General features: G+C 40.5%; 1 protein-coding gene across 1 annotated transcript; it reads right to left on the bottom strand.

Moving 5' to 3' along the window:
* Window positions 1-7,785: 7,785 nt before the first annotated feature.
* On the bottom strand, window positions 7,786-13,325 carry LOC128366421 (zinc fingers and homeoboxes protein 1-like). Its single transcript, XM_053327129.1, has 7 exons — window positions 13,118-13,325; window positions 12,495-12,958; window positions 11,564-11,767; window positions 11,102-11,317; window positions 10,447-10,611; window positions 8,960-10,198; window positions 7,786-8,132 (listed from the first exon to the last, which is right to left on the bottom strand). Exons 1-7 carry the CDS (start codon window positions 13,323-13,325, stop codon window positions 7,848-7,850), a joined length of 2,781 nt encoding a protein of 926 aa, XP_053183104.1. The 3' UTR covers window positions 7,786-7,847.
* Between the last annotated feature and the right edge of the window lie 2,221 nt (window positions 13,326-15,546).

Raw genomic sequence — 15,546 nt, 5'->3', positions numbered from 1 at the left:
ATCCTTGATATGTAGACTAAGTCAATTATTCAGCTATTATTCTCTGAGTTTCATAATATGAAACAAAACCCAAATGATGACATGTTATGAAATAGAAAGATTTGTCTGTAATATAAATATGTGAGAAAACATAGGTCCTTGCTACTTGTTGTTCTACAAGTGCATAATAAAATGACTCCATGTCCCATCATTTCTCAATTACAGCTTAGCCTGTCCGGTTCTTTGTAGAACCACCTGACGTTTGTGGAGTGAAATAATTTGAAATTTCAAGTGATTTTGTTGTTTCCCTGTGTGGTTTGAATTCCTTCAGCTCTGTGGCCAACACAATCCAGAAAAGTGAGAATCTTTGTCGTGATTAGTTTGTCAATCTCATTTCATGGCAATCAATTTATATTCTTCTGAGCATATAGTTTGAGACATGAATATCAATATGTGTCCACATTTAACTGTAAAGGAGATATTGCAGTAAAGTATTAACTGTTCTGTGACTGTCAGTAGTTGACTGTATGTGTGCACTGCACTGAAAAGGCAAGAAAACAATTATTGTACCATGTGGCTTTCCGTAGATCTCCACTTCACACAGAACTACATGTTCTTCTCGTCGATAAGACACATGGACATATCGCCCCAACACTGCTTCATCACATTCAAAGTAATTCTTCTCGCCTAATTTGAAGTCTTCTATGGTTTTACACCTGGAAGAAAGAAAAACATGGACAGACAGAATGCAGAGAGGGACAGAAAGGACGGGGTGTGTGATATTTGTGGTTTTGTGAGATTACATTTCCAATATACTTGATTTGAAGATGTGGAAGCAAGTTCTAACAACACCTTTGCATTGAAGCTGTGAGTTAGAAATGTGTGCATGAAAATACACACGCATAATTAATTATGAGTAAAACCTGTCAACACTGGACATGCTGAATCTGGAAAATGTGAAATAAAGCAATTCAAAATAACATGAAGGTATTACATGTGAGAGTCACTGCTATGGGTGTTAGTAGAGTTTCCGATGAGGATCTTAGCATTGTCCATATTAATATTTCCTTTTATGATGTAGATAGAAATATGGGAAATATTGTAGACAACATCCAGGTCAATCATCCACCAGGAGTTGGGCTGTGTTCTAGTGCGAGCACTTGGATTGTTTGGAATTGTATCTTTGTAGTCTGATGACTGAAAGGTTCGTCTGCCTTTTAAGTTGATCTTGTTTTGTTTGGAGGAATCTGTAGATGAAAACAGAAAAATATTGAAAAACAATTCAATTCAAAATATTATCTCTTACATGCTTAGCATAAAAATATCTATTTCTGCCTTAAAAACAGAAATGAAGCTAATGAATATTATAAACATTCTAAAAGCAGTCCTACCTGCTACATCCGAGTGTGCACTTCCTGTGAAATGTGAAAAGACAAAGGATTAAGTAAGCTTTTCTGTTCCCATTCCCATCTTTTTTATTATTTTATAGTCTGGAAGGATTGGGGTGGGGGGCACTATTACCCATTCTTTACTGCTTAGTACTGAAGAATGGAAGTAATGATGGATAAATTCAACCCAAAAAAACATTTTATGGGGGAAAAAAAGGAAGAAACCACAGGAAGAGCGATCCGAGGGGGGATCCCTCTTCCAGGAAGGACAAACATGCAAGAGATTTTTGTGTATAGGATAGAACAAGATAGCAATAGTATTGCAGTGTCAGGCAGGGAAAGACGTGCACATGCATAAAATGATCCACTTACCAAGTAGAGAGATGAACAATAGACTCCACAGCATCTTTACTTCAGAGGGAAAAAAAGGCAACATCAGTTGGCTAAAGACAAGTTCAAATGTTTTAAACACGGCCACAGGCTAATGAATGGAGATCAGAAAATAAAGTGTTCAATTTCTCTAACATTGCACCAATGTATCATCCTACATAAAAAGAGCAGAATTTGTGAGTCTGTACTGATGTCACTCACCTTGTCAGGCTTTGTCTCTCTCCAAATTGATTTTGATATGATGCCCTCTCGCAGGTACAGCTATGTTTGAACATTTGTATTCAACTACCTTGACCTACAGCCGCCCATATGAAAATACACTGATCCAAAGTGACGTCATCTCCCCTGCTTGCTGCACGAAGTGTAATAATATTCTATCTATATAATATTTGCATCAGTAAACCTAGTCTATTTCTAGACTAGATCTAGTTTCAACTACAAAGATGAGCTATTTACCAGTGTATGAATATTAGTGCACATGCAAATATATTTGTATTTCTGCAACATCTTTTTCATCAAGAGGAACTTGTGAGCAGGAACATTTTGTTTTGTATCTAATTGTGTTGAATTCCACTCTGCATCTGCATTCAGCCCAGACTGGTCCATACAACATTTATGTTTTAAAAAAAACACTCGTCATGCTGCTCGCAAGTGCACATCTTGTGACCAAAATTTATTGGGTTTTGTCGTCAAACAAGTATAAAATATAAATCTTTTCTAAATCAAGCTAGAAATCAAGCCAGAGCCTCAACAACAGCTGGGATTTAAATTAACATTGCACAAATTGTCTGCCTCACAGCTGGTAGCTACAAGCTGACGACTGCCGTTGCCACGAAAGGAGTTTCTCCGTAGACACAGTATAACACCAATTTCAACTGTTTTGTTGTATCGTCTCCAGCTTACGAACAGTCCAACCTCTAGTAAGTCAGTTTCATTCACCAGGCGTACCAGCTGATAGTGGATTTTTACAGGGCTGAGATCACAGCTTATTTGAAAAAAACAAACAAACAAACAAACAAACAAACAAACCTGGGACTAAGAAACAGAAACTGTCTTCCACAGAGGGCTGTAAAGGCAGACACCCAGAGTAAAACCACTCAGACAGTTCAGTTTGCAGGTTGAAAGTCAGGGATGACATTTTTATGATGACACAGTAAATATTTGTTGGAGTTTTGAAATGATCGTTTCATCCTTCTCAACTTCATATCTTCAACACTGAACCTCTTATTTAAGGTAGACTCACAACTGGATTGTGTCAGTCTTACCACAGTGTCTACATCCAGGGACCCAACTGTAATGTAATGCAAGAGCTGAGAGACCACTGTCGTCATTCATTGGAACATGTCTGGTAATGTCAATTGTATTAAAGCAGGAACACAGAGAAAGCTGTTCACTTTACAGTCAAAAGCAAAGCACGCCCATAAGAAGCAACAACCTTGGGTTAAAACTGTCAACAGACAAGGATTAGATCAGAAAAACTGGAAAGTGAAAAATTCCACTGTAAATAAAATCACATTGATATATTACAATTCTGACATGGTGTATTTTTTTGCCCAAAAAAAGCTGGCTGCTGTATAGTGAAAACATTTGAATTTCTGGCTGCTGTAAGAAACATTCAACCACTACCTGTCTAAATACAGAGAACAAGTGAGGACTATTGCAGAAGTATAGCGAAGGATACAGATATGACATACAGTATGTGTTAATTATAGGACAGCAGGTAAACTACTCGGGTCACAATGTTAGCGCTTAGCTCTACTGCACAACATTAACTGGGATACATGAAGAGTGTTGGACATAAATTCACAACTCATGGAGCAGACATGGCACTTCAGTGGACGTGGGAAACTATTTACGTCAAAGATGATTATTTAAAACAGAATGGCATTTTTATTCTCATCATTCACCTAATTTGGAGCCAATACTAACTTAAAAGGTGGATAAAGTATCTTACATTGGCCATAAAATCATTAAAGGGGGTGATCCATGGATTTGGCATTACACTTCCATTAAACTGGGTGGTTTGAGAGACACAGATAAAAAATTGGTTAAAATGTGTGCAGCAGAGGTCTAGATCTCCTGACTTTTGGTGTGTAGTGTAGGTCAAACTCCAAAAACACTGCATCCTACATTTCCCATAATGCAACTCACTATTATCTTTCATTGGACCCCCCCTGCCTTCTAAACATCCACATCACATCTCCAGTTTGTAATGAAGATTCATGGTTATAAATCTGATTAAAAATCTCAAGACTAATCTGAGATGACCCTGATGACATCATCAGGGGCTACAGAAGGCAATAAATAACTGTTTTCACAGGCTGAATTGTACTTCTCATGATGAATTAACTGAACTTTGTGTATAAAATTGGTGGAGTATCCCTTTAAACAACTAAAACTGTTGTTCATAAGGTTTTAAATAATGTGTGACATTTCATGTATTTTTACAAAGCAAATTTGATGTTGAGCCTCAAATATAGACATATTATTGGCAAGGAAAAGTATTTCTAAGGTTGTAGCAGACATTTAGTATTTGCTTTACAATTTCAATGAAGTGCACGTCTTTTCTATTGAGTCCTGATTTTATATATTTTACAACCACACACTGGCTGAATTCTAAAACTGATTCTATTTCAAAAACACTACTCTATAGTACATATTGTATGAGTCTGTGTTGTCAAGAAGCAATCCACTGATGTTTGGACACAGTTGTAAAGACACAGTTTTCATAGATAGAAACATATAAAACCATTCAAAACAGACTGACTATAGTAAAGAAAGAGCACACTGTAAAAGACTGTGGGCTGGATACTTGGGGGCAGGATTAAGCCTAACCTGGGAACTAAAACAAGCTTATTAGGGACAGCCACTTTGTAGCATGTGCTGAAATAAACACATGAAACACCTCAAACCAAATGGTTACAAAGAGGTTCAAAGCAGCTGCCGCAGAATGACTGCAGTTGGTAGTGATAGTGAAGTTCAGAGTAAAGTACTCCGACTAAAATGTCACTCAAAATGGAACTAGCTAAGTTACCCTCTCCAGGGTAAAGGTGACAAGGCTTAAATAAATGAGTCCATGATTTATAACATAATAATACAGGTCCATGGTTGCTGTCACCTTGGTTATGACTACTAACTGGAACTATCAAAGCTACACCAAGAAAACTTGTTTAGCCCAGATTAGGCATCTAGTATACCAACCCACATATTGTATGTACAAAATGAGCAGTTGTTCATCTGTTATTGCATGCAGTATTAGACAAAAGGTAGACCTTAATATCTTTGAATTTGTTATTTTTCATGGCCAGGCACATGTCACTTTACAAAGGCTTCAGCTCTCCTTCAGTTACTATAAACTAGCTTGCTTAGTTAGCTTAAACCTAGCAGACAATATTGTTTTTGAAGATGGTACAGAAACAGTTCTTTTGAGTATCTAAAGGTAACATGTAATGCCGACATGTAATGTGACAAGTGCCTGGTGATAAAATGCAATAAAATTCAAAACACCAAGGTATTCATTTGAGGACTTAGAACAGAAGTTTGAAATGTCAGCTTCAGTAACTAGGTATCTTTTAGCATCAGCGGAAAGCAGAGCTTCAGTCATGCAACTTGGTTTGAACAACCTTCTTTAAGAATCACCCAACAGTATGTGATTTCCAAAGTGTTCACATATTCTCTCTCGTCTTAATCTGTCCAAAGTTGGTGAAATTCAGTTTAAACAAGCATACAAGCCATGGAGGCACATAGGTTTATCTGCAAAGCTTCATCAAAGTCTCTCCCCCATTATTGAGGAACTGTAGTTGAGACAGTTTTGTCCTTGCCATCTTAATGCAGTAAAGCGTTAAGAGAAGAGTAAGAAAGAGGAACGTCATTTGGTAGACTTCCCACCACAGACGGAAAGCTGTGCTGTTTCTTCAGGCATCACAACAATTCCTTCAACGACAGAAAGCTAAACATCCCAAGACTGTCTGAACGCATGTAGTTTCAGGCTTTTGAAGATGTCCTTATAGCTCTGTCCGTTTTGAGACAGAGAAACCGACAGGACACAGAAACATGTCTTGGGAAGTGCACATCATGAGTCTAGGCATTCATTTTACATCAGGGGACTGGAGGAAGGGGAAGGGTCAAACAGCATCATGTAGAAGCAGAGAAGAAGATATGGGAGACAATTCCCACGATTTAAAGCAACAATACAAAACATAACGCATGCACATTTTCAAAAGGACCATAGATTAAAAAAGGGGCTCAAATTGTGCAATTTAGCAAAAGAAAGCGGTGGGTGATTGTTCTGATTTTTCAAGCCATATAAACATCCAACTCTTGAACAAGACATTATTAGAAAAATGGATTAACTGGTAAGATTCCTCCTCTTGCAAACACACTAAGGACTTTAAAAAAGGCAAAATACTGGTTCAGTTTGTAGTCATATAAAACAGATTTGGTCTCTCAGAGCCACTTCAGGGTATAATAAGAGATTAAGGTGCCTAATCAGGAGTTAGTCCACCATGTAGTGGACAAAGTGCATTTTTTAAAAAAAAAAGTTTAGTTCAGGTGCTTCTAGATTTTTCTCTTCAGTGCAGACTGGAGTTAAATCATTGAAATATTTGAAATACTGTTAAACAGTGTTTCTTAAAGTACGGGTCAGGACCCAAAATGATTCACAGGCCTCAGTTTTTACATGAACAGTTAGGTTCCACTGAGCCTGAAGGCAAGGTGTTGGTGATTTGGTAATGAACTTGTGAATTGATTTGCTCTAAATTGACATTGGAGCTGCAGCTGGTGCTTACAGTAGCATTTACATGGTTTGGGGAAAACTCTTAAGTTGCTTCCCCCATAAATAAATTCATCCATTCAACTCATCAGAGGCCCACCGAGAGCACATTCGAAGCGAAATACTGTATTTCTGCTATTATTTCAGTGGACTGAGGTCTGCCTCACAGTGGCCATTGTTCAGTTTGCAAACGGTGCCTCTGCCTCAGATTGTAGCTGACTGCTCAGGAAATAACACATTCAACTTTGGCACGATAGTCTCAAACTGTCTATACATACATAACCTCATTTAAAAAGGTTTTAATAGCACAGGATGTGTTCTATCAAAAAAGTGTGAACTTGGTTTTACAAAACATTAATTTCAGTGCATATTTAACACTGTGGACTTTTTCCATCAGTTTTTTTTTTCATTTGTGGGCATTTCATTTGTAGGCTATAAAGGGAAGACTTGAGTAGACATCCTGTGTTGTTTAAAAGTATCACATTGGCATTCATTCTGCATTAAGGTACTTTGTCTTATATCACAGTTTATCTCAGAGATGAAAAAAAAAAACAACAACTTTCAATGTCATTATGCATCCATGTCAGCTAGAAAAACCTATTAGGTGAATGTGGCTTTCAACTACTGTGATGATGTTCACAGGAGCTAGAAAAAGCAGTTCCACAATAGATGTATGCTAGATGTGCACAAAACCGTTGTTCAGCAGTGACATCTTTGCTGTGATTACTTTTTCAGTTTGGGAGTGGGGATGAAACTTTTGTAAGATTGAGGATCTGCATTCGAATTTAGGCCTTTGCTCACAACGACATACATAACAAACACTTCAACAATGCAGCATCAGTCTGTGTGAAAAATGAGTGCAAATTTAACAAGAGGCTTATTGGACATGTAAACTCTCCAATTCCTCCAACAGTCAGCATCCATTAATTGCTTCTAAAGAAGGATGTATGCATGTATGTGGGTGCAGATTGCACTTCATGGTATTCCATTTGAACTTTTTATTTTTTATGTTTGTGTAATTTATGATTGGCAGGTTTTGCTAAATACTCCCTCTTTACCATGATTCTCTCAAATATTACCCCTTATATACCGGCAGTTAGGTATGTGTTTAGAAAGGGAGCTGAAGCTAATAAATCGTCTGTTATTCTCATGTAGACATGATTTAGAAACATTACAAAATAAAGTTACGAATGACTACAAATGCAAATCAGTGGCAACGAAGACTCGGTTCACCTAACTGTTACATCTCTTCCAGCATTAATCATGACAGTATTTCTTGTGTAACATTCTGTAACGATGCGCCGTGCTTTCCGTATCTGCTAGTCTTCAGATACCGACAAGGACTTCCTGACGCTGCGTGACGGCTCCCAAACCTCACTGTCGTCCGTATCATCGCCGTCATTCTCCTCATCTTCTTCCTCATCTTCCTCGTCTCCCATCCCAGTGCCGGTCTGCTCCTCGGTGGCCGTCGACGCCTCTCCCTGTGTCTCCTGTCTCTCCTCCTCCGCTCCCTCCTCTGCATCCGTCCTTCCTATAGCCGGCTCCAGGAAGGGATCTGACCCCATCTCTAAGCGCCGCTGGACCTCGGCAAACCACTCCCTCACCTTATTCAAGAGAGAGGGGAGACACATTGACTACGTGTCCGCCGCAACAGGGCTGCAGCTTCACCAAGGTCATGTTTATTTTAACACTTCAGGGTTTTAATGGCATGAAGATGAGTTCACATTCTACAATTACAAACACACACACATATATATGTATTGGATTTAAAAGTTTTCTTCGCTGTTATTCCATACCTGACAGTGTAGAGATGACCTTGACACAACATTTAGACTATAATGCAGGGAGATGAATGAATGGTTTAACGCAACACGCAATGTCAAATCTTGTCTGTCTGCTCTACTGGGGGAATTGGCGTTCAGCATTTCTAAAATCATAGCTACACTCCAGGGTCAAGCTTCTAAGAACCTTTTTGCAAACACGTTTTCCAGAGTAGCACCTAAAACCGAGTTAAGGTCCTTCTTATCATGATCTTTCTTTGGTACTGAAGAGGCTGCCTAATACACATTCTGTCTATAAGCTGTCCTCCATTTCAAAAGAATACTTAAATCACAAAGTGTAAATGTTGTGGAAAACTGAGTGGAAGCAAGCGTAAGAAAGCAATCTTAAGCATAAATTAAACCTAAAATCAAGTGTAACTTTTATGGGAGGCTTAGGGACATAAACTGCAATGTCTCTGGTTTGTATGTCGTCTATAGATAAACTGCACAAATCAAATGTTCCTGTGTGTGTGTGTGTGTGTGTGTGTGTGTGTGTGTGTGTGTTAGTTTAGTTTTATTTATACATCCATGTCACTTCACAGAGACTAAAACATGTACACGATGACACATGCCAACTTGTACTCACATGCAGGTAAAAATAACTCCATTACCTGTTCATAGCTCATGTTGGTCTTGGTGACGAGCTCATCCAGGTCCTGCTCATTTAGAAAACGGTGCTTCAGGTAGTACTCCTTCAGGATTTCTCTACCAGTCTTGAATTTCTTCGATGGTGGAGATTTGTCTACATCTGCGGAGGAGGAGGCAGACCTTCTTGGCTGCTTCCGGGTTCGGGACCGCCCCCAACCACGATTGCGACCCCGTCTTTTTCGACCGCCGCCGCCGCCGCTTGCCATTTTATTGCCTCCTCCACCGTTTGGCCCCTCGACGTTACCGCTTTGGTACTGGAAGAACCATTTCAGGTTTCCGTTTTTCCAAGAATACCGAGAGTCCCCGAACCAGCTGACAATGTAGGACCGAGTGAGTCCGCTCTCCTCTGCCAGCTGGTCGTACTCCTCTGGCGTGGGCCACTGGGTCCGCACGAAGGCACTTTTCAGAATATGAAGCTGCTCTGGAGACTTTTTACTCTTATCTCTCAAGTCTCTGTTTGTGTTGCTGGTGGTGGGCAGCTGCTTACTGCGGCCGCCGGGAGGAGTTTGACTGCCTTTACGAGAAGAGGAAGCAGAAGGAGAAGGAGAGGCGACTCCACCTTTCCCCCCACCTTCTCCTGCTTTTCCTCCATCTGTCTCCATCTTTCCTCCCTCAGAAGAATCTGGGGAGGAGTTGCTGACAGATGGCATTTTGCGTCTCTCGGTGAACCAGGCATCGATCTCCCTCCGCGTCAGTTTAGTCTCCGTCCTCAGGCGGCTCAGTTCTTCATCCGATGGGGTGCTGCTCTTCTCAAAACTCTGCTCCAGCACCACCAGCTGCTCCGGCGTCTTCTCCTTAAACTTCTGCAGAGTGAAGTCTGGGAATGGATTCCATGTTTTAGGCCGTGTCTCCTTCTCCTTCACAGGAGGCGTGCGGGGAGGATGGGGCGATGTGGGGGTCTCGTCGCTTGAGTCTATGACAATGGTGGTGGTAGCAGTGCTGCTACAGCTGCCGCCTCCTCTGCCCCCTCCGTCATGGAAAACGATGACATGGCTGTTTTTGGAGTTGCGCTGGTTGTACCTGGTGTCACTGAACCATTTCTTGATTTCTCCCTTTGTCAGGTTGGTGAGCTTCATCAAACGGGCGATCTCTGCATCACTGACAAAGTGGTTTTTAAGGTAGCTGGCTTTCAGCTCTGCCAGCTGCTCTTTGGACTTCTTAGGCCGCATACTGAATGTGTCAGCACTCAGGGCTGAGTTCTCCTTAAAGCGAGAAGGGCAAAGTTATACATTAAACATGAGTTTCTTCAGTGCCAGTACCAAATACCTGCTAAGAAGAAGACAAAATGGCTAGAGATGTGATGTGTGAAACTTTTCTTTTTGAATGTGCAGAGAGAGAGAGAAACACTGTGTTCTACCTTTGTTCACTAACTGAACTCAAGATATCCTTATCCTGCTTCACAACATCAAACAGTACTCTGTCTGAAAGGCATCAATGAGTTTTTTCCCACCTGTGGGGAAAGGGAGGGAGGCTGGACAGTGGTAGCCCGTTTGAGCTCACTGTTTGTCGGGGTGGGCTGGCAGGAAACTCTGCTGGAGCTCTGGGACTGGCTGGGTAGCCCTGCCACTGTCAGGGTGATGGGACTGGTCACTGGAAGGTTCCCCCCTGGGCCAACCTAGAAAAATAGTGTAGATCAGACACATACCTAGCCAGAGTTATATCCTCCATATGTATAATCCCAAAAGTCAAAAGTTTCGACACACTTTCCCATTCACTTAATTGAGAAAGTGTATGCAAACTTTGGACTGGTACTGTATGTATCTATTATGGCTTCACTTACATTAATGCCTCTTTAAACTGATTCAACACAGTTGATGCAAGGTGGCAGACATAGTGCAAGCAGGAGAAGTCAAAATTATGTCAATGTCCAATCATAAAAAAGGTTAAATACAATCATAGTCAATCAAACTGTTTCAGTCAAATCAAGTGTATTAAATAAGAGTCACTTCAATTCCATTCAAGCTGACTTCAGTTAGTAATCAAACCAGGGCAAGCAACCCTACTTGATATAATGTTGAAGTCAACCAGTTTTCGGTTGAATGGGTTCAAAGGGAAAGTCAAAGCCAATCCTTGCCAAATATAACACATATTCCTTCCTTACCTACCTGTGTGAACACCAGGCCGGGCTGGCCCACTATCTGGCAGGTCTGAAGAATGGACTGCAGGCCATTGGCAGCTGCTGACAGTTGGTGAGCAGGTATGACAGTGATGGTTTGAGGCACTGTGTGCACTGTGCCATTGAATTGTTTTCTCCTGGCCTCCTCCACCTCTTCTGGAGTCCAGCTGACACCATGCTTCAGCCGCTGGGCAGAGAACCATACCTGGGCATAGACCACAAACATTTATCTATATCTTTTACACAATTGGCGAAAAGTCATTATTAAGTACACTTCAGACTTAGATTCTGAAGTAAGATTAAAGGACTTTTTACCCAATAAAATATACAGAGTAAGACTACGAATACTTGTAGCTTTTTGAGATATTTTATAAGGAGCAGAGACAGAGGTGACACCACAACATCCTCTGTTATCTGTAATCCACAACTACTTCAGCCCACTTTCATCTACCTTGATCTGCTCCTCTGTAAACTGTGTCTGTGCTGCCAGGCTGCTGATCTCGGCCATTGAGGGGTAGGGAAACTTCTTGTACATGCTACCCAGCAGGGGATTGGTGTCCATCGCTGCGCTGTAAGATGGGATGCTGCTGAGAGGAATTAGCAGCTGGGGCTGAGCTGCTGCAGCAGTCTGCTGAGCCTGGAAAGCAGAGAGCACCTGGAATAAAGGAGGAGATGGAGAGAGATGAGAAAGATTGTTAATTCATACACTGTGGCAAAAACTCCATCTGGCAAACTGCTGTCCTGCTCAAGCGTCCCAGAACAAGACAGTGAATATCTATCAGCTGTGGGCCTTGCAAAGATTTTTTACTAAACTGTATGATCAAGCCTCTATACCTTAAATTGCTTAGTTTAATAACACTGAAACAAGTGACTAGACTTTGGAAACAAGCCGAATCCCCAGATCTTCAGGTATGGCATAGGACAATAGAACAAACACTGCAAATGGAAAAACTCACTCTAACAGTTAGAAATCAAAAAGAAAAATGGAATAAATTATATCCAGAGCATATAACTGGAAGAATCAGAGCCTCCTAATAAGTGCATACTGTAGACAGATAGCTATACACACACACACACACACACACGTACACACATGCATACATAGGCACACATATACACACTTACACACAGTGTAGATATCCTCTGGAGTTTTTTTTTTTTTGTTATTTTTCATTTTACATATTTATTTATTTGTCTGCTTGTTTTTTTTTGTTTTTTTTTAGTCTCTGTGTATGTTTTGTTGCCTTATTTGTTGTCTCCTGTCTGTAAAAAAAAAAAAAAAAAAAAAGGAAAAAAAAGGAGTACAACAGAGACTGTGGTCCATTGTGAATTTGCTAGCAGGAACAGTACTTCAATAAAGTAATAAAAAAAAGCCTCTATACCTGTGCCAGGCCAGCAGGAAGAACTGTGGGGTTTAAAATGGATGACTTCCTCTGTTGCTCCAACTGCTGGCCGACCAGCAAGCCGCCTCCTCCGAGCTTCATGGAGTCATGAAGCAGCATCTCCACAGGCGTCATCGGCCCCAGAGGGGCTTCAATGGGCTCCTGCTCTCCTCCCACCTCTCCCTCGCCACCTCCTCCAAAACCTTCTGCCGCCTCATCCGCTGATTTCAGGGACACAGCGATTCTCTTGGGCTCAGACTTGGTCTTCATCCTCATGATGGGGGTCTTGCTGAGTGAGATGGCGGCGACAGTTGCAGGGTCTGCTCCTCCCTCCTCAGGAATATCACACTGCTGGTCCTGGGTCAACTGGTCACCACTCGGATCGTCAGGAGGGTTTGTAGCGCTGCGTTTCAGTGAGGGAGTGAGGACTTCACTGTCTTCTACAGTGGACACACTGGGCTCATCTATAATAATAATACAACATTCATTGTAGCACATATTTCCAATTTCTTTCAGGTTAATTGACATTTACAGTAAATGTATGTACAAGTTGATGTTTATGTCAGGCTTGTCAGGTGTGATCGTCATCTACATATGAGCCAATGGTCCAGAAAGATTCTTACCCGTGTCTGGTGGGGTGGGGACAACCACCACCGCCTGATCTAGCTCCTCTGCAGTCGGGCCTTCCTCTGCTCCCTCCTTCACTTTCCCCTCCTCCCCCTCTGCCTCTTCCTCCTTTGTCCTCTCTATTTTCTCCTCCACCTCCTCCTGCTCCACCACGTCAGACGGCAGCACCATACAAGGTGTAGTTGACTTCCGGCGGCTCGACATCGTCACCCAAACGCTGGTAACTTCTACTCAAGGTAAAAGAAGATCTGTGACAGAAGTATCGAGGCTCACATGTCTTAGGTGGTTGTGCTTACATGACAGAGTCCTTGAATCAGGATTTTCTGGTGGAAGAAACAGAACAAAAAGAGTCAATTGTACAAAAATATTTTATTCTTAAATACTTCTTTCATAGATATATACATGTAATGAAAATTAAAGTTAGTTGCAGTCCTGCTTATAACTATGATATAGAACGATAACACCATACAGTGTGCATTCATATAAAAAACAACATATTGCATCTTATTTGCTTCTCAAATGCATGCTACTGTATTTCACTATTTAACGTGTCATGTGTAAAGCCTGGCGTTCATATAGCTAAACAACCACACACTGCAGAGAAAACACAAGACTGGATTAGATGAAGTGCTCAGGGGGAGAATATATAATTACATACTTCAGTATGATGACTAACAGAATGAATCATGTGGGTCTTTAAACACATTTAACAAACCGTACGAGATTTGTAATCATAACAAAAATCTGTGATAAATGTAGTTTCACACTGTGCTGGGCAATATTACAAGATATATGACAAGGATTCTTCCCCCCAACTTTGATTATGTTCAGCACATAATATGGCAAAGGAATGCAAAATGAAAGGTTATTAACATTGACAACTAAATGATTGGTCAGTCAATTAAGCTATAACAAAAACTGTTATTAGTTGCATCCCTGGAATTACAAACGTTTTTAAAAATCATGAGAAAATGCAAATTCATATGACTAAAATAACAAATATTGAATTGAAAGCCTACATTAATGCATGTCTTTAGAGCTGTAATGATTAGTTGATTGACACAGCTAATTTAATAATCAAATAAGAGTTAAAGTAGTAAGTTTAACATTAGCTGGTTCAAGGATGTAAAATGTTGGTATGTGTTGGTTTTCTTGCTCTTACATTACTGTAAATTAAACTTTTTGGAGGTTTGGACTGTTGGCTGGACAAAAGAAGTCATTTAACGATGTCACCAAGATGTTGTGATGGGTGTTCACCATTTTCTGATTTATTGACCAAATGTAAATTAATCATGAAAATCATTGATAATGACAATAATTGTTTGTTGCAGCCTCACATGTCTTAACCCCCTCTTATCAACCATGCACTTGAGTGTATCAGAGGGTAACTCCACATGGAGACATTGGCAGGTCAGACTGAATAACCAACTATGCAAAGAAGCCAAAAGCCCCGGACACTCTGAGGTAGGCCCCAGGCTCACTGTGTGTTAACTGGTTTAAACTAATTAGATTGTGGGAATTTGGGAGGGTGCACTACTAAAAAACAATATCAACTGACATAATTAGGCTGTTGATGTCCATGCCCCGGTCTTGTTAAGGGATCTTGTCTCAAAATCTAGTTTTCAGACATTCATTATCTTAGTCGATACTGTGCATACATTATGCATGTCCATGAATATATCCCTGTTTAATCAAACAGCAGAGCTGAAGGCCCAGGTACAGTTCCAGTGCAGGAAAACTGCACATAATGAAAAAAATGAATGAATGGGGGGGTGGGGGTGTTAGTAGAGGCCCAGCAGGTTCATCCAGCATTGTTAGTGTAATAGCACCAATATCATTTAATCATCATAATATAATTTGTTTTCTTTACACCATGAGTGAACTTACTAAATGTCTGCTAAAAGCAAATATTTGATTTTAATTTGCATCTGTGTCTTAATGATAATCAGTGACGGTCATTGTTTAACTTGATGGCTAACTGCTTTATGTTTTACACTTACTGTGACATGGGTGCTAAAGCAAAATGTGCAAAATACCCACTTGTATGACAGTGTAATATGAGTAGGTTCAACTTGTCGTTACTGCTAGTTAAACCTGTTAACAATAACACAGACAGTTTACAGTAGTATGCTATGCTGCACTGCCATCATGAGATCATTAACAGTAAGCAACTCAATCACTTGGAGGCGTGAGCTAGCTACGGTGATTTATTATTACTATTATTATTATTATTATTATCATCCAAGTATATCCAAGCCATAAATGAACACATTTAAGGATATCTAACAGAGCTCTACAGCGTCTAGCATGTGTATAAGCTGGGGCCAACTAGCCAATGTTAGCCGGGCCGGTCATTACTATTGATCATGTCTGGCGGTAAACTTACTGGAAGTACAGAAATGTGACTGTGCTGCTACCAGGCTGT

The sequence above is a fragment of the Scomber japonicus genome, chromosome 10 (genome assembly GCF_027409825.1).
Source record: "Scomber japonicus isolate fScoJap1 chromosome 10, fScoJap1.pri, whole genome shotgun sequence".
Classification (NCBI taxonomy): Eukaryota; Metazoa; Chordata; class Actinopteri; order Scombriformes; family Scombridae; genus Scomber; species Scomber japonicus.
The sequence above is the reverse complement of the archived record's forward strand: the minus strand, read 5'-3'. Positions and strand labels throughout refer to the sequence as shown.